The sequence below is a fragment of the Podarcis erhardii genome (assembly GCF_964252035.2).
Source record: "Podarcis erhardii genome assembly, chromosome: 8".
NCBI classification, from domain to species: domain Eukaryota; kingdom Metazoa; phylum Chordata; class Lepidosauria; order Squamata; family Lacertidae; genus Podarcis; species Podarcis erhardii.
Window position 1 is genome coordinate 38,783,864 of NC_138499.1, and position 23,135 is coordinate 38,806,998.

Genomic DNA, 23,135 nt, shown 5'->3' on the forward strand with positions numbered 1-23,135 from the left:
AGCCTTTACAGTGCATGATGTTTTGGCCAGGGCCTCCAAGGCACATGCGTATGAATAGGGTGAGAGGGATGGTGGGGGGAATGGTGAGCAGAAGGCTGGAAGTATCCTGGGGTGCACTACAAAGGGCCTCTTTCTGGGGATGTGATGTGGAATAACAAGTCTGCTGCCAGGTATGAGGAAATGCTGTTTGCCTCCACCTCCAGGAACCAAAACCAGATAGCACTGGCCCTAGAAATCCTTTCCATTTTGGTAACCAGTGACCATGCCACAAGACTACTGCATTTTTATCTCCTGAAAAGTCTTTGGAACTAGTGTTATTTTTCTAGGAAAAGAGGTGCCGGAACCATAGCTGTCAACTTACAGATTTGAAAATAAGGGACCAGCAGCCAAAATAAGGGACCTGCAGCCTCACCTGTTCCAGGCACTCCAGTCTTCCTGTCCTCCTGCAGTCTGGTCAAACTCATGCTGGGTAGCTTTGAGAACACTGTCCAACCAACTTTGTAACCAGAGGTTCAACTGAATAGAATCTGAATCACATGCACCACAAGGCCTATGCAGCATCAACTTAAGATGGCTTCCCGGCCTGGCTTTGCACTGCAAAGTTTGCAGCAGCACGTGCAACAAAATGGCGTCCAGCATTCAAAAACCCCCTCAGCTTGCATTTAGCCAAACACAAGGCATGCAAGCTCCACCGCCCAGTCTTTCTTAGACTTCTTATTGGGTGAGCAACACAGCCAAGCAACACAGTTGGAGCCTCCCTCCTCCCTGGCTGGCAGGGAGGGAGGGAGAGGAGCTGCTTCCTTTGAAAACTAAGGGACATCATTTAAGGGACATCCATCAATAAGGGACAGCAGCGGGACATGGCGCAGGAATAAGGGACTGTCCCTTCAAATAAGGGACACTTGACAGCTATGGCCAGAACTCACCATGTACACCTCCTTCTTTCTCTTAGAATAACAATGGCATCCACCTGAGAGGTGCTGGAACTGAGTTCCAGTGATTTCCCCCTGGAAAAAAGCCCTGCAGAAAACCCAATTAGCTTTATATAGTTGGGGGGGGGGGAGAGAGAGAGAGAGAGAGAGAGAGAGAGAGAGAGAGACTGTGCAGAGGGTGAACGGAGCCCTGGAGGCACATGGCTTGGTTCTGCTGGTGGCAGTGACCAAGCACTCTTTTGGCTCGGTGTCTCAGCTGCCTCTCGGCCTCTCACTGCCTCAGTCGTCTTCAGCTGCTCCTTGCAGTGGAGGCTGGAGAGGACTGCTAGCACCACCTTGCACAGATGCAGCAAGTTTGGGGCTTGGGGAGCAGTGGCCCCTCCCCCCAGGCACCTTCCTTCCTTGCCCTCCCTCCCTCTCAGCCAGGCAGTGCACAGGTGGCAGTGGCAATGTCTGGGGGTGTGGGGCATGCTGACGGGCACCCATGCTGGCAGAGCTCAGGGCTGCCCTCGTGTGCCCTGCCATTGCCAGCCAGCCATGGCCCCCCGTTGCTGTGGAGTGTGGAGCATGGCCAAGGCACATGGCACCAGGGTGCACACTGGGGAAGAGAGAGCAGCTGGCTTGGATTGCAATACCCATAATGTAGTTTTTTGTTTTTCTTTCAACAGACCAAGACTGCAATTGAAAATCTTCGGGATAGACACCAGAAACAGCCTGGAAATATATCAGGAGCTCTTTTAGAACGATTTGATAAGCGTTACAAAGCTAACTAGTCCGTATAAAACAATTGTCATGTTTATGATCATGTGTCTGTAATAGAAAACTTTAATAATTACGTAATTAAAGCTAAGTTAACATGCACAGAATTGTGCTGGATTGCATCTGAATTATTTGGAAGGGTCCCTAGCTCAGTAGCTCAACACCTGCTGTGCATGCAGAAGGTCCTAGGTTTGGAAGAGGTACAAGTGCTGTCTTGCCCTATCCTGCAGGACTCCCAGAATGCCCCTTTTGGGGAACTTACACTAGTAGAGCCAGAATGACAGACTGGAAGGTGGGTGTTTAATTGAAACATGAAATAATGTTACATCTGAAAGAGTAATGCCTAAAAATCAGGTGTATTAAAACAATGACATTTCCTTTATGTTTAAAATAGACTGCTCCAATATCTGAACCCCATAAAGCAGGTCTTTATAAACAAATAGAAAGAAAAGTAATAAAAACAAAAATTTGGCAACAAATCATCTCAACTACTGTCAAAAACTGTAGAAATAGAAATCTATTTACTGGGATTTGCAACCCTGAAGGGGTGGTATGTAATGACACAATGGAGATCAGCAATATATTCAGAGGATACTATGCTTCTCTGTACTGATCTGACAACCCACCCCAAAAATTAATAGATGATTATCTTTCAGAGGTAGATTTTCAGCTACTGACAGATGAGCACAGACAGCACCTAAACCAATCCATCTCTCAGGAAGAAGTCCTAGAGGCAATTAAGAATTTTAAATCTGGAAAGTCTCTGGGATTGGATGGCTTTACAGGATAATTTCATTAAGCTTTTGCAATGAGCTTGCCCCATGTCTAATTGAAGTGCACAATTCAATCCTAGAACTGGGGGATATACCACAAATGTGGAGTTCTTAAAAACTGATATAACTTTTGAAACCAGGGAGAGTAGAGTCATATACAGTAGGCTAATCACTCTCATCAATGCAGATGCAAAGTTGTTCACAGCAATAATGGTCAAGCGGCAAGCATGTTTATAACTCAATACATAAATCCAGATCAAATGGGGTTCCTGCCAGTGAGAAGCATCTCAGGTGTTCTCAGAAGAGCATTAAAAGTTATACGTGAGCTGAATAGAAAGAGAAGTGCTGGCATATTACTCTCTCTTGATGCCTATAAGGCTTTGGATAGAATTGATTCATTGTTTTTGACATGCCTGCTAAACAAATTGAAATTTGGATCTAAGTTCTTGCACCTCATTAAGTAACTAAACTACAAATCAAAGGCAATCATTTCAATCAATGGCTTTGATGCTCAGGCTATAGATCTCTCAAGCGGCACTGACACGGCTGCTCTCTGTCACCATTGTTGTTTGCATTGGTCATAGAGGTACTAGCCATCCAACTACAGAAAGACACTTCTATAGAGGGGGTCACCCTGTGGGATGAGGTACACAAAGTGAATATGTTTGCAGATGACACCCTCTTATTTTTGCAAAATCCAATAACAGCCCTTGAGCCACTTAAGCAACAGTTAGAAAGGTGTCACAGGGTAGCAGGATTGCAAATTGACTATTCTAAATTCGCCCTCCTTCCTATCCATTTAGACGACACTATGAGAGACTAGTTACTAGTTAACTCTCCATTTGTCATAATGCATGGAGAATTTAAGTACTTAGATATTAGCCTTACTGCAGATACAAGACAACTGGGATGTAGAAATATAGGGGACTCAATAAATTCAACAAAAACTTAGGAAATGGATACATCTCAGCCTTAGCTGGCTTGGGCAAATACCCATGGTTAAAATTTCAGTGTTACCTAAATTCCTTTCCCCCCCCTTCAAGTTTTGCCTATTCCCATCTATCCTCTTCAGCTAAAGAGATGGCAAAAGAAACTCAATGTGTTTGTGTCGGGATTCTTGCCTTTAGATTATTGCACACCTTTTGCATCTCAGAAAGGACATAAAAATTTGCATGACCCAGTTTTCTATGCAGTTCATGTACACACCCCTTATGAACTGACAAATTCTCCTGAACCATCTGGGCTGCTTTAAGAGACTTGTCCTGCATTACATACAGCCCATTTCCATCTTTTCATGGCCACATACCTGAGTTCCATTCTTTATCAGACAACCACCCTGCATGAACTTAACACTATACCTTGCATTAATCAAACAGCTTACAGACAGTAAACAATAGTCCAAACTGCTGACAAACAGAGTCTCTGGTAGAGTAGTGTTCAAACACTGCAGGAAATATATTCTCTGGCCATCAATCTTGCTTCTACGACCATCAGCAAGATAAATTGAGTCTTTTCCATTGGCTGGCTTCCCCAGGGTCTTAAAGTCCTCCCAACTGTTGCAGATAACCCTGCTGCTGCCAGAGTCCAGCAACCATGTTCCTCGAGGTATCTTTCCCTCCTCTCGAGAAAATGCAGACACAAATTGAGCAGAATGCGTGTTCTTCTTCCCTGAAGAGAAACCCTTCTGCTTACGTTTCTGCGTCAATTGCTATCTCTGCTCCATGTCATCTCCTGGAAGTTTTGCCCTGCGTTGACATTGGAGATGCCCGGGTTGGTTGCATCTATAGCAACCATGGCTGCCATGGCCAAGTCCAAACCTTGGCATTGCTCCATTGGCAGATTTTGGCGCTGGCCCCTCAGGTGCAACTTCTCCGCCCTTGGAGTTCAGCTCGTCTATCTGACCTTCTTTCAGCTTCTTCAATCAATCTTCTGACAACATACTCAAGGGTCAGACCTCGGGGACGCATACTCTCCATGCTGTTAATCACGGGCAACCAGTTTCAGGCAAACTTGAAAGGATAATGTATGTTTGGTCAGTCTCATAACGCTTACCTCTCTGCTGTAGTTGAAGAAACAGAGATTTCAGCGTTTGAAGATGTGTTGCCAACCTCTCACCTTCTTTCATAACAGTCCTGAACGGCCTTCTGGTCAGAGAAATTATAGTTCCAGCAGTTTCTCTGACATGCATTGTCCTTAATTAATTCTAGCACTCAAACACTGTGCTGGCATTTGCTACATGCAATAACAGAGTTGCTCAAACACAGCATAATTTGGGCATGAGCCCTTTCATTCAGCCGTCTTTTCTCAGCAGAGTCCCGGCTCGAAACCTCAGTTTCAACACAGTCCCACAAACCATCTCTTAGCAACTGCTGCATTTTTATCTTTTTTTAAAAAATAATATTTATTAAGGTTTTAAAGGTTACAAAAAGAAAAAGAGAGAACACCAAGTTAAACAAAAACTAAACAACACATCACAATATAGAAAAAAGAATAGAAAAAAGAATTATTTTTTTTAAAAAGAAAAACCAAAAAATAGAAACAATTAAAAACAAACACAACGAACCTTCCCATAACTTATCTTTCATTTGCTTGTTTCCTTGACCTCCTTGCACCTCCCTTTTTTGTATTCTAGTTCGGTTTACTATTTCAGCAAATCCTTTCCATCTTTCCCAGTTTTATCCTATAATTTATCTTAATATAATGTTGCTTTACCTTTCCTCCTTTCATCTATTAACAATCTATTTTTACTTAGTCCTTTATAATATTTCTGCTAAAGCCACATAACTTCATTCTAGCCTCCTTCTAACATTCCTTAATTTTACAATGTTTCTGTAAATAAACTTTAAATTTCTTCCAATCTTCTTCCACCGACTCTTCTCCCTGGTCTCGGATTCTGCCAGTCATTTCTGCGCAACTGCTGCATTTTTATCAACCAACTCAGCCAGTTGCTTTCAAAAGGAATGCCTCCCCCAAGATTTATGACTTGGGAAGACTGGGAATCTGCCATCTCTGGTGCTTGCTGAGCCACTTCTGTGGAGCCTCCAGCAATCTCTTCTGACTCTCTCTTTAAAGTTCAACTGGACGGTCCTGGGTGGCACTCACCAGCTTCTAGCTGCTGCCTCTGTTGACCCTCAGGTCCCGCCTGCCTCTGCAACTTGTATAGCCGCTCTGTGAGTTGCCTACTGTGGTCCTCTGGCAGTTCAAACTGTTCCAGTAGCCGCCACTGAGTGCTTTCCTGATCCTCAGATCCTAGCCCCTCCAGCATCGCTGCAGACAGTTACAGCTTGCCACCAACTCCTCCAACACACAGCCATTGGCTCCATACACCACCAGGACTCACCAGCTCCCTGCTCAGATGCTGTCAGTTGCTTTGCACTCTGCACACGCTCAGAAACACTGGGCCCATAACCTGTCAGTGTTTGAAAAAGAAAAGGTTCTGACCTCCTTTTTACTCCTTTGCCTAGTCCTCAGACCTTAGTTGGCACAAAAGAGTCTTTGAGAAAGAGTATTCTTTCAGAGTACTGCTGCTTTTATTTTTAAAAAGTCTTCTTCTCCAACCACGACTGACAGCTTTTACACACACCAAATGCAACCAGCTTTCAACCAACCCACACCCAACACTAACATTGACCACTCTATATATACAGGTACAATTTGGTGAAAGGTTGCATGAGTCATTGTAGGCCGCTGACTCATGCTGACTTAGTTCTTTTAGCTTTAAAGAAACAGCAGCCAATTTTTAGCCGTGACAAGCAATGGAAGAAATTCCCCTGAACATATGGGGAAATAATATCTGAGATACAGTGATGTCTTAACATCTCACCAGACAGGAGGGCAATTAAAGGCATAACAAATAGAGACACTTTCCAAGAAATGTGGAGCTCTTTAACTCTGTTAATGACAAAAATAAAGGCCTGATTATACCAGCTGCTCAATCTTCTCAGAGGAGAGGTTTGAACACTGAATGTGTGAGCTTATGTCTAAAGTCAATGGAAAGAACAAACATTATTAGATGTACTGCTGGATAAGGGTTTAATGGTAATTGTTAATGTATTCGTATTTGTTTAAAAACCAACAAAAATTGTTTGTGTTTTTTAGTTTTTTAAATTACACAAATTGAGGCGGATGAAGAAATAATTGGTTGGGTCATATTCAACTTATCTTCCCCTCCCTTTCCAAATATCCTGACTGAAATACACTATGGTTGAATGCCCAGCAAGGGAGATTGGAAGACAATGATACAAGGATAACATTGCTAAAACGTCTCTTTTTCCTACACGTTTCATTTGAGGATTCTGGGATAGCTCATTTTCAGTGTGCAAAGCAAGAAGCATTGCCTGTTTACCTTGAGGCTGGGTCAACTGGAAAAGGTATATGCTGCAAACAGAGTAGGGATGGCTGAATCTGTCAATTTTTGGTTTCTCTCAGTTTCTGACCCCACATATTAGGTTCCCTGGACTGCTGTGAGCCATGCTGTAAGATCTAGACTTCCTCCATGCAGGCTGAATTTGTAAATAGGTGAATAAGCCAAATTTATTAAAGTACAACAATCTCCGCTGTCTATTCTCCAAAGGGACACAGACCCTGTGTGCGTGCCTGGGGATCCATGGGCTCTTGCCAGTCCTCAGCAGAGAGAGGGGCAGGCACCCAACTTTTGTATCAGTCTTGTATTTTTCTTGATGGTGGATGGTGTAAGTAGCTTGTTCCTTGATTTGTTCATTCTGTTCAAGGCAGAAGGGAACTATAAGCAAAGGGAGACAACATAGTTGTCAGAATTCCTACCTTTTATCCTTTGCCAAGAACAGGCTTTATGTGATTCACCATGCTAGTATGCAATGCTTTCTATTACCTCGCGCAGCATGTTTAACTGCATATGGGAATAAAACCAAGTTGTATCATTTCCAAAAAGCTTGTTTTCTTCATAGGGTGTCACACCCATCAGAGTCTCTATAAAAATCACAAAGGGATGCATCACAATAGGAGTGAAAGCCTATGAAAAAAACCACGAGAGAACTTCTGCTGGTCCCATGGAGAGGTAACTGATGTAAAGGAAATTTAGGTTCATCAGGAATGTAAGTTAAAAGTTTGTGTTTCATAGATTTGTAGCATTGGAAGGAACCCCAATGGACTCCCCCCCATCAAACTGGAAACCATACCAGACCCTGCTAAGCTTTGCAAATGTGCTAGCAGTTGTGTTATTTGTCTGTCCATGAACAGGGGTCAGCAGAATGTGTGTGTGTGTGTGTAAAAACCACTTGTATGAAAACTTTAGCCTGTTTACAAACTGTCAAATTAAAACACAGCTAGGGTGTTCTTTTTTCAATCAGGGTTTATCTGAAATTGGTTTAGGGGAAAACTAACCAATATACAGTATTTCATAAGAAATAACATGACATTAGCCACATATAGATGGTGGCTAATGTCATGAGTAAACAGCTCTCCAAACCAGCAATAGGAGAGCACTGGATGCAGAGCAAACCCAGACTTAAATATATGCAATATAAAACACTTTGTTTTAGTCACAACTGGAATTTATCATTCTTCTAATACCAGTAGAATCATAGAAGGTAAATGGCCCCTGGATGGTTAAGTCCAGTCAAAGGTGGCTATGGGGTGCGGCACTCATCTTGCTTCAGGCCAAGGGAGCCGGCGTTTGTTCATAGACAGCTTTCTGGATCATATGGCCAAGCATGACTAAACTGCTTCTGGCGCGATGGAATACCGTGACGAAAGTCAGAGAACATGGAAACGCTGTTTACCTTCCTGCCACAGTGGTAACTATTTATCTACTTGCACTGGTATGCTTTCAAACTGCTACTGTAGGTTGGCAGAAGCTGGGATGGAGCAACAGGCGCTCACCCCGTTGCGCGGATTCAAATTGCTGACCTTCCGATCAGCAAACCTAAGAGGCTCAGTGGTTTAGACCACAGCACCACCCATGTCTCTTAGAATCAGAGTTGGAAGGAACCCTGAGGACCATCTGGTATAACCCCCTGCAAGCTTCTTTCCTTAAGGTCCACAAATGGGGAGGGGGCGCTACATAGGGGAAGCTGTTTGTACACAGATCTGCAGAAGAAATACACAAATCGGGGACCACTAGGGGGCGCATCAGAAGATGGCTGACAATAACATCTCTCCAACCCACACAAGGTAATTTGGAGGCTGTGATGGGAGTAAATAGCCTCCCTACCCCCCCCCGGATTGTGGGGTGGGACTGCCCTTGCATGCTGTGCCCTATACCACCCCTGAATTTGTGGGGATGGGAGCACTAGGCACAATGCCCTCCTGTGGGATTTCGGCGCTCCTGGACGCCGTCTCTGATCCGCGCCACTAGCTGCAAGAACTTCAAAAGAAACAATTTGGATGAAGCGAATGCACATATTTCAAGGAAGAAGGGGGAGTAAAGACTGCTAACAGAAGAGATCTCTGATAAAACAAGAAGAGTTGAAGGAGCAAGTATAAATCACGAGAAGATACGCCAAGACTCGGTATGGCAAAGGGACTGATGGGGGAGGGGGAAAAAACCTTACTTTCTTTCTTATATGTGATTAAACAAGAAACCCCCCTCCACAAGTCAGAAATGTCGTTTTAAGGACTTAAGCTGTGGATTTAAGGCTGTGTGGAGATAAACTTTGGAACCAAAGCATGTTTTGAAAAGAGCGTGGAATGTATAAGGGCTTTGGAATGACACAGTTAAAAGTGCCGTCGCCATATTGGGAAGTTCTGTCGGAGGACTTAAGTCTGAGAGGAGAAATAGAGAAATAGAGCTGTTTTTATATTGTGGGTGAAACTCCTCAGTGGGACTTAAGAACGACAGTTCTGTAATTAATGATGGAAAGAGCGCTGTTATCTATGAAGGCGATGATATATGGAAACCATCTCGATTCAAGGATTGGAAGAATGGAAAAATTCACACAGGATTATTATTGGTGTTTATCGGCTTAAGGAGACTATCAGAAGAGATCATAAAGAAAAAAGAGAAAATATATGAACAAGAGGTGATGTGGAAACAGCAAGATAAGACTGGATAGAATTATGAACTTTGTTTGGACTGATTTGGACATTAACACAGTAGCAAGAAGATGATCAGAATCCCCTTTCGGATCTTGAAATATGGGTCCCCTCAACAAAATTTAAAATTCGGCTTTGTAATTCGGAATTTATGTGATGTGATGTGATTTGATTTGATTTGATTGGCCGGTTAATGAAAATTATTTTTTAAAAAAGAAGAAGAAATACACAACTCTGAAGTAATATAATGCCACATATTTTTACTCAACTGGCTATTTAGACATAGGGTAATCTGGTCATAAATATATTTGAACCTTAATTGGGCATTCCATTTGAACAGCAAAACTCTAGTGTGAAGGGAGCTGCTTTACTAATGTGCAGGGTTTCCAACACAGAGATGGAAATCCTCATAAATTCAGTGGTGCTCACTTCTGAGTAGACGGGGTTTGTTTTGCAGCCATTAACTTTATCTCTAAGGTGTCACAACACTCATTTTTTAATTTTTGCTGCCAAAATCTAACAGGGCTACCTCCAGACATCTGTGATCACACATAGAAGGCAATTGGTTTTAAATCTTATAATGATGACAAAAAGAGGACAATACATATGTATAAAGCCTCCATAGAAAATAGCAGGAGAGAGAGCAATTTACCCGGGAGAAATGGAACAGCAGTTGAATGAAACCAGCTTGCTTTGTGACTAGTATTCTTTCCCAAAAAAGAACTGAACCATGAAGTTGTTACAGTAACACTGGGCGACTCAGGGCAACTCTGAACAGATGCCAGTTCTCCATGGTTCTGCTGCGCCCCCACCTTCCCTCGTTTTCTTAGATTCAGGCGGATGACGAGAGCAGCTCAGAAGGGCCTTGCACATGAGTGCAATGATAGAGCCTTCACTGGAATGCTTAAAGCCCACCACCAGTACACGTGAAAAGGATATACGAATTGGCTCCTCCATGTAGCTTGACAAATTGTGGCTAGGAATGGCCAGGGGTGGAGTCATAGATCTAAAAAAGGGGTAGACTTGAATACACTGGCCAGCTTCTGTTTTGACTTGAAATGTTCATTTGGGGCTTCTCAGAAGTACATATAGACAAGAAGCAGGTGTGAAGTGAAGGCACAAGACAGGTGTTGATCATCATGTGAGCTGCGCACAGGTGGGCTGAAGCGAGCTGCTGACCAGCCTGTGGAGCCTCCTTTTATTGAGACAAATATGCAAGCTAGGCAGATACATTTTGGGCTGTGACCTTTACACATCTTCCGTCCCGAGATCGTGGGGTGGTACAAAGTTATTTTGGCACCTGTTTCCACCGCGTCATTTTCCCCTTGCACAGTGTATGACGAAGGAGACAAAAGGTCTCAGGGACAAAGGTTACAGACAGGACACTGCCGACTACTGAGACCGCAAAAGGTCAGACAGAGGGAACGATGTACCAGACAGCTGTGGCTTGTCGGGGGGGGGTGTTGTACCCCGCACCCCAGGGTCACACGTGCAGGCAGACTGTGGCTGCCTGCTGGTGGGGAAGTGTGCTCCCTCCGGACCCCACTCCCCACTCCGCGATATCCCTACACAGGTGGAAGGAGCATCTGCCCACAATGGCGCCCACCTGAGAGGTGCCAGAACTACATTCTGATTGAAATATGATGAATCATACATTACTAATACAGTGGTACCTCCAGTTGCGGATGGGGTACGTTCCGGGGCTCCGGTTGGATCCCAAGGTTTCTGCAACTGGAGATGCCTGTTCTATGCATGCGCTTCTGTGCATGCGTGTGTGGCGAGACCCGGAAATATACTTCTGTGCTTGCTGGGTGCATATCCCGAAGGATACGTAACAAGAGGGGCACGTAAGTAGAGGTACCACTGTATTGTACATCCCAGCAATGAATGTTGAAAAAACAATATGTCTACTTGGCAAGTTATAATGGGAAAACTAGAAAAATAGTAAATAGCATGAGATTTCATGAATGTCTCTGGGGTGGCAATTCAAACTAATGTACTGTACTGCATTTTCTGTTTTCCAGGTAAATGGTGTGGAGGGGAAACCATTACGACTGTGGAAAATTCCACTTGATTTCTTTCTTTCATTGGCATACACTTGATGCTTCAGATCAGGAAACAATGAGCTGGTTTACTCAAATGCTGGGAAACTGGATTAGTTTTCCTTATTTAGAAGACTACCTGACCTCGGTGGTTCACCCTCTGTGGTTTTTTGTGCTGCCGATGTTGTTTTATTCAGAAATATTGGTTTTCTGGTTTTTTTCCTCTTGTGCCTCACTATTGTTATATATTTACAAGAAGATGAATAACCTCCAAGAAAATGATTTTTATAGCAAATTTTGGGACAAGCCAAGGCAAGTTATGGCTAAAGTTGTAGATACATATGGAAAGATATGGCATGGTGAGTAAAGGTTTCTTTCATTCCAATTATTCCATCTTATGAGCCACTATACTTTCATAGTACTGAGCATCAAATTTCAGGCTTCAAGCACTGGAACAATAGTCACCACAGTGCATCAGGAGTGTAGCTCTGAACCCACCTTGGGGTCACAACAGCTACAAGTTTGGTTTGACTTCATAAGGATCAAAACAAAGCCATCAATATTTATTTATGTAATAAGCAATCATAAAGAAATACAAAACTTTTTATGAGGTATGAAATTAAGACATATGACAGAAGAAAGGGTCAATTGGTGACTGCATAAACACCATACATTTAATCACATTTAAAGCATGCCTCATCTCCAAAAGAAACTTGGGAGAATGTTGCTTACACCCAGTGCTTTTTTCCTGTCAGTATGCATCATCGGTATGTTGTACTGCCACCTATTTTCCCCCTGCCACCATCTTGCTGCCACTTGCCCATCCCCCACTCACTTCCCCTGCACCTTTGCCGCTTTCGACTCCAAAATCTCTGCTGCTTCCCTCGGCTGCAGTCATGCCAGAGCCGAGGCACTTTGGCCATTGTAAGAGCCATGCCAAAGCACCTCCAGGAGGATTCCCCTGCAACCACGGGAAGCAGCAGTGATGGAGGGGGAGGAAGAAGCAGCAAAATAGTACCTCGGGTTAAGAACTTTGTTTCAGGATGAGAACAGAAATCGCGCGGTGGCGGTGGCGGCAGCGGCGGCAGCGGCAGCGGGAGGCCCCATTAGCTAAAGTGGTACCTCAGGTTAAGAACGGTTTCAGGTTAAGAACAGACCTCCGGAACAAATTAAGTTCTTAACCTGAGGTACCACTGTAGCTGTCTCAAAGGCTGGGCAAAAAATGATTCCACCTATGCCCAAACGTAAGCAAGGAAAGAACATTTCAGGAGAGTAGGTGTCCCCCTTCTTTAATTCTGCGAACACCAGAGTAAGCTCTGTTTTCTGTGGATGACAACCTAGCACCCACAATGCTTGAGCATATAGCAGAGCTTTTTACCTGACCTTTAGTTTTTCTGAACCACATTGTTTTCCTCCACTAAAAGGTGGTGATATCGTATTTAGTTTCATTAAAGCAATATTTATTTGTTAAACTTTGTATTATTTTCAGGTTATGAAGTTATGGACATGGAACGTCTCCCTAAAGGTCCAGGGATTATTATTCTCTACCATCCACCTTTTCCTATCAACTATATATTATTTCTGACTAAACTTTATAAAAAGACAGGGTTACACTGCCATTCAGTAATTGATCACATGTTGTATTGGACGCCAGGTAAATGATTTAAATTCAAATCATGCCTTTTTAGATAAAAATGTATAAAATATGACATAAAACAAAGTGATTAAATATAAAACAGTGCATCAGGCAAGCAGGTAAAAAGCGACAGAAAATAAAATACCACCAATAGGTGAAGTTGCACTCAGTCTCACTCTATTGCTTACCAGAAAAAGATTACTCCAAGAACATGTGAGCAAAAGAGGAACTAGCATAAAGGTCACCTTTCATGAAATCATGGTTGAAGAAGATTTGCAGAGAGCTGTACTTGTGATCCATAATAGTGCAATATCATTTGAATAATGACACTTGTATAGTATTCACACTATTTCCTAAATAAGAGTTATATAAAGTGCATTTTTCTTTTTGGGGTTTATTTTTTTTAGGGATTAAGATGATGTGTGATGTTGTCTTCTTGAGAGATTTCACGAATGCTGAATGTGTGGAAATTCTGAAGAAAGGTTATTTATTGGGCATTATACCTGGTGGAGCTAGAGAAGCAAACTTTAGTAATGATTACAGCTTAATGTGGGGTAACCGCAGAGGTTTCGCTCGGATAGCTTTGGAGGCGAAAGTGGTGAGTGATGTTTGGGCAATTTGCATTGACCTCAAGATTATCCTGGAAATGACGTATGACGTAATGTGTTAAAATCCTTGATCTAGCATCCTAAATAGCCAAGAATGGCAGACATCCTGTTTTGGTGTCAAATGATTATCTGGAGAGCCACAAATCAATGGCATTTAGAAAGAAAAACAGCTTTTCTTTCTTTTTTCTCTTCAATTCCTGAAAATCTGGGGGACAGCTTGTGAAGTTTCTTCATCTGAGATATTTGAATTGAAGCCAATTAAATAATTTATGAGTTGCCTGTCATTATAATACCAAATGTGAAGCATTCTTCCCAGTCTTTAAGAAAAATCAAGGCAGGACGGTTGGGGGGAAGTAGTTTTCCAGTTCTCACCTTTCTTTTCATTGTTATTCCATCTTTTATCTTTTAGCCCATCATCCCTATATTTACCCAAAACATGTGTGAAGCATACAGGACCATTGGAAAGACAAGTGAGCTAAATATCCTATGTTCCTTGGTTGACCAAGAGCTCTGATATCAGGGAATAAACATTTTAGTATTTTTTTTTAAAAAGAATATCTATTTATTACCTACTAGTAGAGTTTATTCCATGTACACTTATCTGCAAAAAGCTGTGCTGCCTGCCTCAGAACTGAGTGAACATGTCCTTGCTTAGTTTCCCATTAAATTTAAAACAAAGCTACAACAGATAAATGTGGTAGCAACCCTAACATGGAGGGGAACTGAGCAGGAAACAAACCATATTCTGCAGTCTATTGCACAACCTATGACCCTGATTGCAAAGTATGAGAAGAGCTGACTGAATATCTTGCATCTCTTTCCCCAAGCACTTATATTATTTAACTCATCCACGCTGTGATGTACGGATTGTAACTGCTAAACACTCAGAATGGCAACTAATTTGAAATTCTTTTCTAATCTTCTTCCATTTCATACACAGGTCTGACAAAATGGCTGTATGAGAAAACTCGATGTATATTCCTTCCCACTTATGGAGGGTTCCCAGTGAAATTGAGGACATATGTTGGAGAACCCATCCCATATGATCCAAATATAACTGCCACAGAGCTGGCTGAAAAAGTAAGTGAACCCTACACTTGGAAGTAAAGAAGCAGAATATTTTTTCCATGTTTGTTTCTCTCTCTTTCAGTTCTAAATTGTATTCTGCGTACAGTGGTACCTCAGGTTACAGATGCTTCAGGTTACATATTTTCGGGTTGTGTACCACACCGAACCCGGAAGTACTGGAATGGGTTACTTCTGGGTTTCGGCGCTCGCGCTTTGCACATGCGCAGAAATGCCGAATCGCGACCCGTGCGTGCACAGATGCGGCGCTGCATGTTGCAAATGTTGCGGGTTGCAAAAGTGCCTCCCGCACAGATCACATTTGCAACCCAAGGTTCCACTGTATTCACTTCCTCATTCTATATGACCAGAGATAGGGTTCATTATACACACTTTTGTGCATTATTTTCCTCGCTCAGTTTTCCCTCTTCTTAACTTGTTCAGACTAATTAAATAGGAGAAACTGCATTTTATCTAGTGCAGCACAAAGAGAGATCTGCTCACACAATGGAACTTTTTCTCCCCCACTATAGAGGGTCCCTCTAAGTCACCCCAGTGCCAATTTTTGAGGGTGGTGAGAGGGCTGAAGGGGAAGACAGTTCATTGTACACATGGATGTGTGTTGCATGAGCCAAACTGCACTGTTGGATACCGCTCTCTTTAACAGCCATGATTCCAATCCAATGAGCTACCAACCCTGAATCTCCAACACATTTTTCGTTAGCTATTGCTTGTGCATCATCAATCTCCTAAATGGGATGCTGTTTCACAGAAGACAATTTTAAACACAGGTGCCATCTTTATGGTAAACTCTGGTATTACATTATAGTGTGACAATAAATCATTCTTAAAGAGTGATGTTGGTTAGGACTGTCTAAAAGAAGCTCAACAATTTTGGGGCCCTCCTAAATGAGAAAACCAGGGTAAACATGAATAAAATGAGCTGGATTCACAGAGAGATGAGCGGTTGTATTTTAAAGTTTGCTGGCCCTGGCTCCTCTTGCTCAACCCTCCATGCCTAAAAAGCCGCTCTTGAGTGTTGATACACAAGGCCTCTCATGCAACACATCTCTGAATACAAATGACTGGATTTACATTTGCAGCATCGTCCCTCAAAATAAATTCAGTTGCTTACATTTACATTTTTGCTGGAAAGAAGGAGATTCTGGATGCCACAGATTCTGATGCCTTTTGCTTTTTCCTCACTGATATTAATAACTGTGAATATCTATTTTGTTTTTCTTTCAACAGGCAAAGGCTGCACTTGAAAATCTTCGGGATAGGCACCAAAAAAGGCCAGGAAATATATTAAGAGCTCTTTTAGAACGATTTGATAAGCATGACAAAGCCAACTAGTCCATATAAAACAAACCATATGTTTGTAATAGGAAAAATTAATAATTATGTAATTAAAGCTAAGTTAACATGCATAGAATTGTGCTGGATTGTATATGAATTATTTGGAAGGGTCCCTAGCTCAGTAGCTCAGCACCTGCTGTGTGTGCAGAAGGTCCTGTGTTTGGAAGACGTACAAGTGCTTTTCTGCCCTATCCTGCAATTGTAATGGTTATAAGGGGTTGCTTGTGTGTAAGTTACCATCGCTGCTGGCTAGATTGCCTGGTTAACCTTGTCTCGGCTGACAGCCCTTCACTCCGTGGCCGTTCAGTCGCTCGCAGAATCCGTCAGTGGGTGTTTCTTGAGCCTCTTCCAGCAAAGAAGCTGTTTGACGCCAAGTCTCCTCCTACTCTCCCTGCGCGGAAATCTTCTGCGAAGGGAAGGAGTTGGCAGAGGTGTGCCCGTGCTCTCCCCACTAGTTTCGGGCGAAGAGTCTTGGAGACCCCTCTCCGGATCCTCCATCTCCCTCCCTTCTCTACTGGTGTTGCGCTGATTTCCTTCCCCTCTGCAGGGCCCCTCTCCTGCATCGCTCAAGAGCCTTGCCTCCACCTCTCGCTCTGATGTCAGTTCCCTAACATGCAATACTCCCAGAATCCCCTTTTTGGGGGAACTTGCATTAGTAGAGGCAGAATCAAAGAGTATAACGGGAAGGCAAGAGTTTAACTGAAACATGAAATAATATTACATGTGAAAGAGTAATGTCTATAAATCACCTGTATTAAAACAGTGGCACTTCTTTCATGTTTATAAAAGGGTGCTCCATGATCTGAGCCCTATAAAGCAAGTCTTCATAAACAAATAGCAAGAAAAGTAGAGAACATAAAAATATAGCCAGGCTTGGTGAAAAAAGTGACTGATCTAACAAAAACAGCCAACTCAGCTTTGAATCTGAGTCTCGGCAATCCACGTGCAGTTAAACAGCTAAAGAAAACTGTCCCAGACTTACCGTACATCTTAAACCTGAGGATTACTGAAATTGGGATCAGAATCTGAGATGGAGTGGGGTGCTAGAGAAAGAGCAGGGGGCAGACATAGCTGAACAGTTTGTATGTGGGGTAGGTAGGGTTGCGCAATATATCAATAAATCTTTAGAAACCAGTTTGAAGAGCATATCCCGATGACCATTTTGAGCTTGTGACATATCACCAGAAGGAGCCTGAGAAGGTACTCGCCTGCCTGCCTGCAGCTTCCTTCCTTCACAAATGGGCTCCCTCCTCCCTTCCTCCTGATCACTCCTCCTGCCCACACCCTCCCCTCCGCAGTCCAGCCACTGCAAGGGGCTAGAGGCAATTGCTGGGGAGGACCTGCTGCCTGTGATTTTAAAGCGCATGCTGCTCGCTCCTCTACACAGCCCTGCTTAAGTCTCCCCTGCCTCCTGCAGCCACAGCCATAAAAAACATAATCAACAGTTATTTACTTAAAAGTAGGAAATAAAATATTGTCCTGCTCCGTCCCCACTTTTGTGTGTGTGTGTGTGTGTGTGTGTGTGTGTGTGTGTGAGAGAGAGAGAGAGAGAGAGAGCGCGCGCGAGAGCATGCTATGGCAGGCAGAAAGCAGGATGCTGCCTTGCCTTCCCTCTCCCAGATATGAGTCTCTCGCTTTTGTGCTACAAAAGGGAGAAATGGGGTAAACTGAGGGGGGAAGATTCAAACTGGCTGCCTTACGGGAGAGGTTGGATGGCCACCTATCAGAGCTGCTTGAGTTGAAGGGGGATTCGCACTATCCATCCTTAAGGCCTGGAAACAAGAAGTAGGCACATTGCCACCAACCCCATCCCCACTAATCCCCTTGTCTCATTATCCATTATCAGTTATGCGGCCCAAACCTTTGACATAGAAACGTAGCAAACCAAAGGCCTATACTGTCTTGCAGACTTCTACAAAAACAATAAACCCATATCAACACAGGAATTACAGGATAAAGTAGGAGGCATTCAATTATCCTGGCTAACGCACCATCAACTGCACACATCCCTAAACAACAACAAAGCCTTCTTTTGTCAGCAGAGGGACATGGTAGGGGGGTAGTATCTGCAATAAACAAAATACTACAGTGGTACCTCAGGTTAAGTACTTAATTCATTCCAGAGGTCCGTTCTTAACCTGAAACTGTTCTTAACCTGAAGCACCACTTTAGCTAATGGGGCCTCCTTTAAACCTCCCTTTGAATCCACCTCAGCCAAAAGAAGAGAACTCACTTTGAAACTTATCAATAGATGGCATCTGACCCTGAGGAAATCGGTGTTAATACATTCAGGAACCTTATCAAAATGCTGAAGAGGCTGTACCTCTACAGGCACATACCTTCACATGTGGTGGGAATGTTCCCGAATCCAACCCTTTTGGACAGCAGTCGTACAAAAAATATGTAACATAACTAAGGAGGTCTTGGAACCCACTCCAGAATTGGCCCTATTTTTCAAAACAATAATGTTCACTTACACCACAAAGAGCTTATAACCCACCTACTCTCAGCAGCCAGAAATGTCATAGTTAGACACTGGAGAGACTTCTCTACAGTAAGCATGGATCACTGGTACCAAATTGACAAGACCTTATTAGAAAAATTAACCAACAAACTAAAACTGACATGAAGACAAAAAAAAGAGGACACCTTCACTCTGGTATGGCTCCCTTTTGTTACACGCACAGTTCAAATTGACATCAGTGATAGCAGGGATATACCAACAGCATTCAGATCAATATGGCTAACTTGACCTAATATTTCACACACACCCTTCTGCAACTTCAAACAAATCTCACTGTAGTTCATCAGAGGCAATAAAAGGCAAAAAAACAAACAAACCACTATAACGTTATACAAGTGTTTATTATAAGCATACCAGTTTGATAGGGAAATATTAAGAGAGGAGCGGAATAATGAATTAGGGATGTCAATCTTGGCCAAGCAATGAGAACCTGTGCTAAGTTCTACAACATGAGGGTATCTGGACCTTAGACTAAGAGTCATACAACAAAAAATATTATTTAGAATTTACTGTACTCGACTACATTTGTTTAGGAAAGGGCTGTCTATGGCATCTAGCTGCTGGAGATTTAATAGGGGCAATGCTTCAAATTTCTTGGCAAGCTATCTGTAGTAAAATCAGCACATCACAGCATAATTTAATTCCAACTATCAAACGGATGGTATTGGAGATCTCAGATAATGCCTGGAGCACAAGTCCATTCACCCCTTTTGGTGTGGCGGCATTGCAGGACGGTAGAGGATCCACTGGGGCCCCAAAGAGGGAACCATGCATTTGGTGCCCTTCCTGATAGGTGGGGGGGGGGCTTATCAGGAGCCGGATCCTGGCATGCACCCTGCTTTGGTGAATGTGGATGCAGGCTGGGACTTGGGCTGTGCCAGGGGGCAGTGCCAATGGAGCAGGAAGGCTTCCTTCAGGTCCACCCCCTGACCATTTAAGCAGCCCACACCTGCAAGAATTTATGCTTTTATTCTTGGCAAGAATTGAGTCCCAAGGGTCCCTGGATGCTTTGCTCATTCATTTGGGGGGAAACGATGTGGGCCAAACAAGGGTATTGATCTAACATGGGTTATAATCGAGGACTTGCAGACATTGCACAACCTGTACCCCTCCATAAGCCTAGGCTAGTCCGAGATGCTGGAGAGACAATGGCAGAACCCAGACTCAACCGGGCTTGGCAAAAGGTTAATTGCGCAGTGAGGCACTGCATACTACACTGGGGTCATTGAGTGATTTACCACCCCAAGATCACATTCTCAGATGAGACCCTGTTTAGGCTTATCAGGAAACAATATTTGGTTGCCAGATATTGTTATGTACTGAAGTTCTCACCCTGGGCCAGCAGGGGGATACTGTAGATAGTTATGCAAATGAAGGATCGAAAGTGACGTTCAGTGATTGGATAGTTTTAGAAAGTTGTTACAGTAACGTTGTTCTGGAGCTCTATCTAAGTATGCTGACTGAACCCTTAGGTTCAGTTCTGTTCTGGCCTCTGAATAAACAAGAGCTGTTTGAAGAATTGCTGTGTTGTCTGATATGTTCACCCACAACTTAACACTGGCGAGGATGGGATCGATGGACATCAGAGCACAGTCAGATGCGGCCACCCTCGGAACTGAGCCGTATCACTGAGCTGAATCATTGAGCGAAATCACTGAACAGAACCAATTCAGAGCTGACTGTTCTGGCTAGAGCACTGTGTTCCATCCATCGCCCTCCATGCCGGCATCAGAATCATGGCTTCACTTGTGCCTCTGGCCGTTTGCGCCAGTCTCTGAATCATGGGACTCCTACCTCGCTCGGTTCGACTGCTACCTCCAAGCCAACAAACTGACAGAAGTATCACAGGAGCGGAAGCGGGGCCTATTCCTCAGCCTCTGTGGGCCTGAGGTGTTTGAGACGGCCCGAGCATTGCTTGCACCTGAAGCAGTCCAGGCAGCACCGTGGGACACGATCCAAGAGAAGCTCCGCAACCACTACACACCAAAGCAGTCCAAGATTGCTGCCCGCCATGCGTTCTACCACCAGAATCAGGCAGAGGGGGTGTCAATTAACAACTACACCGCTGCCCTCCGACAGGCTGCAATGCACTGCGAGTTCCAAGACTTAGACGATGTCCTGATGGATCGAATCGTCTGTGGGGTCCGGGACATCCGTCTGCAACGGTGTCTCCTCGCCAAGCCAGACCTCACACTGCAGAAAGCCATTGAGGAGGCCCAGGACATCCGCAAGGCCAGCAGCCCGCGTCTTGCTAGGAAGCCAGTTCCAGTGCATCACAAAGAGGCCAGCAGTGATGAGGCATCCTACAGTGAAGACGATGATGTGCACCAGACAAAGTGGGAGTGCAGAAAGTTCCAACAGAAGTCCAAGGGCCAATCGGAATGTGCCGGCTGCGGAGGCAACCGTTCCCATGCCAAGTGTCGATTCAGAGACGCCATCTGTCGCAAGTGTTCTAGAAGGGGCCACATTGCTAAGGTCTGCCGATCACTCCGTCCGGCACCCCCCTTCACCGACTCGCAAGTCCAAGTCTTCACTCCAGTCTGCCAAGGAAAGCTGTTTCGCTCTCACCAACTGCCACTGCCCATCTGGAACCACGATTGGCCAAACCGACTCACCTACGTGACGCAAGCTGAATGTCACGGTGCTCATTGAAGGAGCTCCATGTGACATGGAGATCGACACCGGGTCTGCGCTGTCCATTGTGTCTTGGAACACCATCAAAAGATTGGTACCCAGAGTGTCCAAAAGGCAACTCGACTCTCACCGCGTACACCTGAGAGACTACCAGGGAAACGAAATTCCCATGGTAGGCGTTGGCCGGTTCCGGATCGCCTTCAAGGATTTTTCAACAAGGCACTTCAGCAGCACACTTACCCGGTTCCTGTTGTCCAACACCTGCTGCATTCCCTGGGTGAGGGTAAGGTCTTCGCAAAGCTGGACCTTGTCCAAGCCTATCAACAACTGCCCATCGATGATGCCACTGCTGAAGCCCAGACGATCGTCACCCACCGGGGGCATTCCGTTGCCGCCGTTGGCAGTTCGGGGTGAGTGTGGCTCCTAGCATCTTCCAAAGCCTTATGGAGCGTCTCCTGCAAGGGCTTGCGGGTGTGGTACCATATTTTGATGACGTCTTGGTGTCCGCAGACTCACACCAGCAGCTGTTCGAGCGCCTCCGCACCGTGCAGACCAGGTTCCAGGAGGCCGGGCTCAAGGTAAAGAGGGAGAAGTGCCAGATTGCTGTTCCACAGGTAGAGTTCCTGGGCTATCTTATCAACACCTCCAGCCTTCACCCGACCACATCCAAGATCCGCGCTACCCAGCAGGCCCCCATGCCAAAGAACAAGACGGAGTTGCAGGCGTTCCTGGGACTGCTGAACTTTTATAACATGTTCCTGCTCCACAAAGCCACGGTGGCTGAGCCTCTTCACCGACTCCTCAGCACAAAGACACCTTGGTCCTGGGGTCATCGGGAGACAGCAGCCTTCAAAGCGGTCAAGGCTCCCCTTTCATTGGACAGTGTGCTGGTACAGTACAGTGAAGCCAGGCCGCTGGTCCTTGCCTGCGACGCCTCACCTTTTGGCATTGGCGCTGTCCTTAGTCACCGTTTTCCAGACAGAAGAGAAGCACCGCTCGCCTACTTTTCCAGGACTGCTATCTCTGACTGAACGGAATTACAGCCAGCTCGACAAGGAGGCACTGGCACTTGTGGCTGGAGTGAAGAGGTTCCATGAATACGGCAGGATTTTTGACCTCATCACCGACCACAAGCTGCTCCTGGGCGTCCTCACTGGTGATTGACCAACTCCACCGGTCCTCTCGCCGCACATGCTGCAATGGACTGTTTTCCTGGCTGCCTACCACTACCAGCTCGTCCATCGCCTGGGGAAATCGATAAGCCATGGCGACACTCTCAGCCATTGCTCTCTTCCAGCGTTTGTGGAAGACCCGGCTCCAGCTTCATCGCTCCTCCTGATTGAGGATCTTCAGGCAGAGCCTGTATCGGCTGCCACTGTGGCATCCGCATCTGCTCATGATCGCACCATCAGCCGTGTGCTTAATTGGGTGTGGAGGGGGTGGCCACAAGGGCCTTTTGCATCAGAGTTCCAGCCCTTCGCAACCAGACAACATGAACTCTCGGCTCATCGCGGCTGTCTGCCGTGAGGAGACCGTGTTGTGATTCCCCAAAGACTCCGTCAACGTGTCCTTGAGGCTCTGCACGTTGGCCACCCGGGAATTGTCAAAATGAAGGCGTTGGCTCGGTGTTACGTCTGGTGGCCTAACATGGATGATGCCATCACTGCCTCGGTTTCCACCTGTCAAGCATGCCAAGAATCAAGACCTGCGCCACCAGCAGCTAAGGGACACACCTGGGAGATGCCAAAGACATCCTGGTCGAGGGTGCACATCGATCTGGCAGGCCCCTTTC

The 23,135-nt window shown here is 44.8% G+C and overlaps 1 protein-coding gene and 1 long non-coding RNA gene across 4 annotated transcripts in view; one reads left to right on the forward strand and one right to left on the reverse strand.

Annotated features, from left to right (window-relative positions):
• Window positions 1-1,796: 1,796 nt before the first annotated feature.
• The window catches only part of LOC309349080, a 95,315-nt gene continuing 73,976 nt past the window's right edge, over window positions 1,797-23,135 (reverse strand). The window contains exon 3 of the long non-coding RNA XR_014159675.1: window positions 1,797-2,019. This is a non-coding gene — a long non-coding RNA (uncharacterized lncRNA). The remainder of the gene's footprint in view (window positions 2,020-23,135) is intronic.
• The window catches only part of LOC309348882 (DGAT1/2-independent enzyme synthesizing storage lipids-like), a 109,276-nt gene continuing 92,283 nt past the window's right edge, over window positions 6,143-23,135 (forward strand). For 2 of the 3 annotated variants that reach the window (XR_014159579.1, XM_081874680.1), the window contains exons 1-7: window positions 6,143-6,982; window positions 7,390-7,553; window positions 11,515-11,876; window positions 13,007-13,171; window positions 13,561-13,751; window positions 14,171-14,231; window positions 14,702-14,841. Coding sequence is in view for 2 of the 3 variants with exons in the window: in XM_081874680.1 (XP_081730806.1) it covers window positions 11,597-11,876; window positions 13,007-13,171; window positions 13,561-13,751; window positions 14,171-14,231; window positions 14,702-14,841 (837 nt within the window). In the remaining variant the exon portion in view is untranslated. Of the gene's footprint in view, window positions 6,983-7,389; window positions 7,554-11,514; window positions 11,877-13,006; window positions 13,172-13,560; window positions 13,752-14,170; window positions 14,232-14,701; window positions 14,842-16,077; window positions 16,262-23,135 lie in introns of those variants that run through there. The other variant, XM_081874679.1, reaches the window with a different exon arrangement.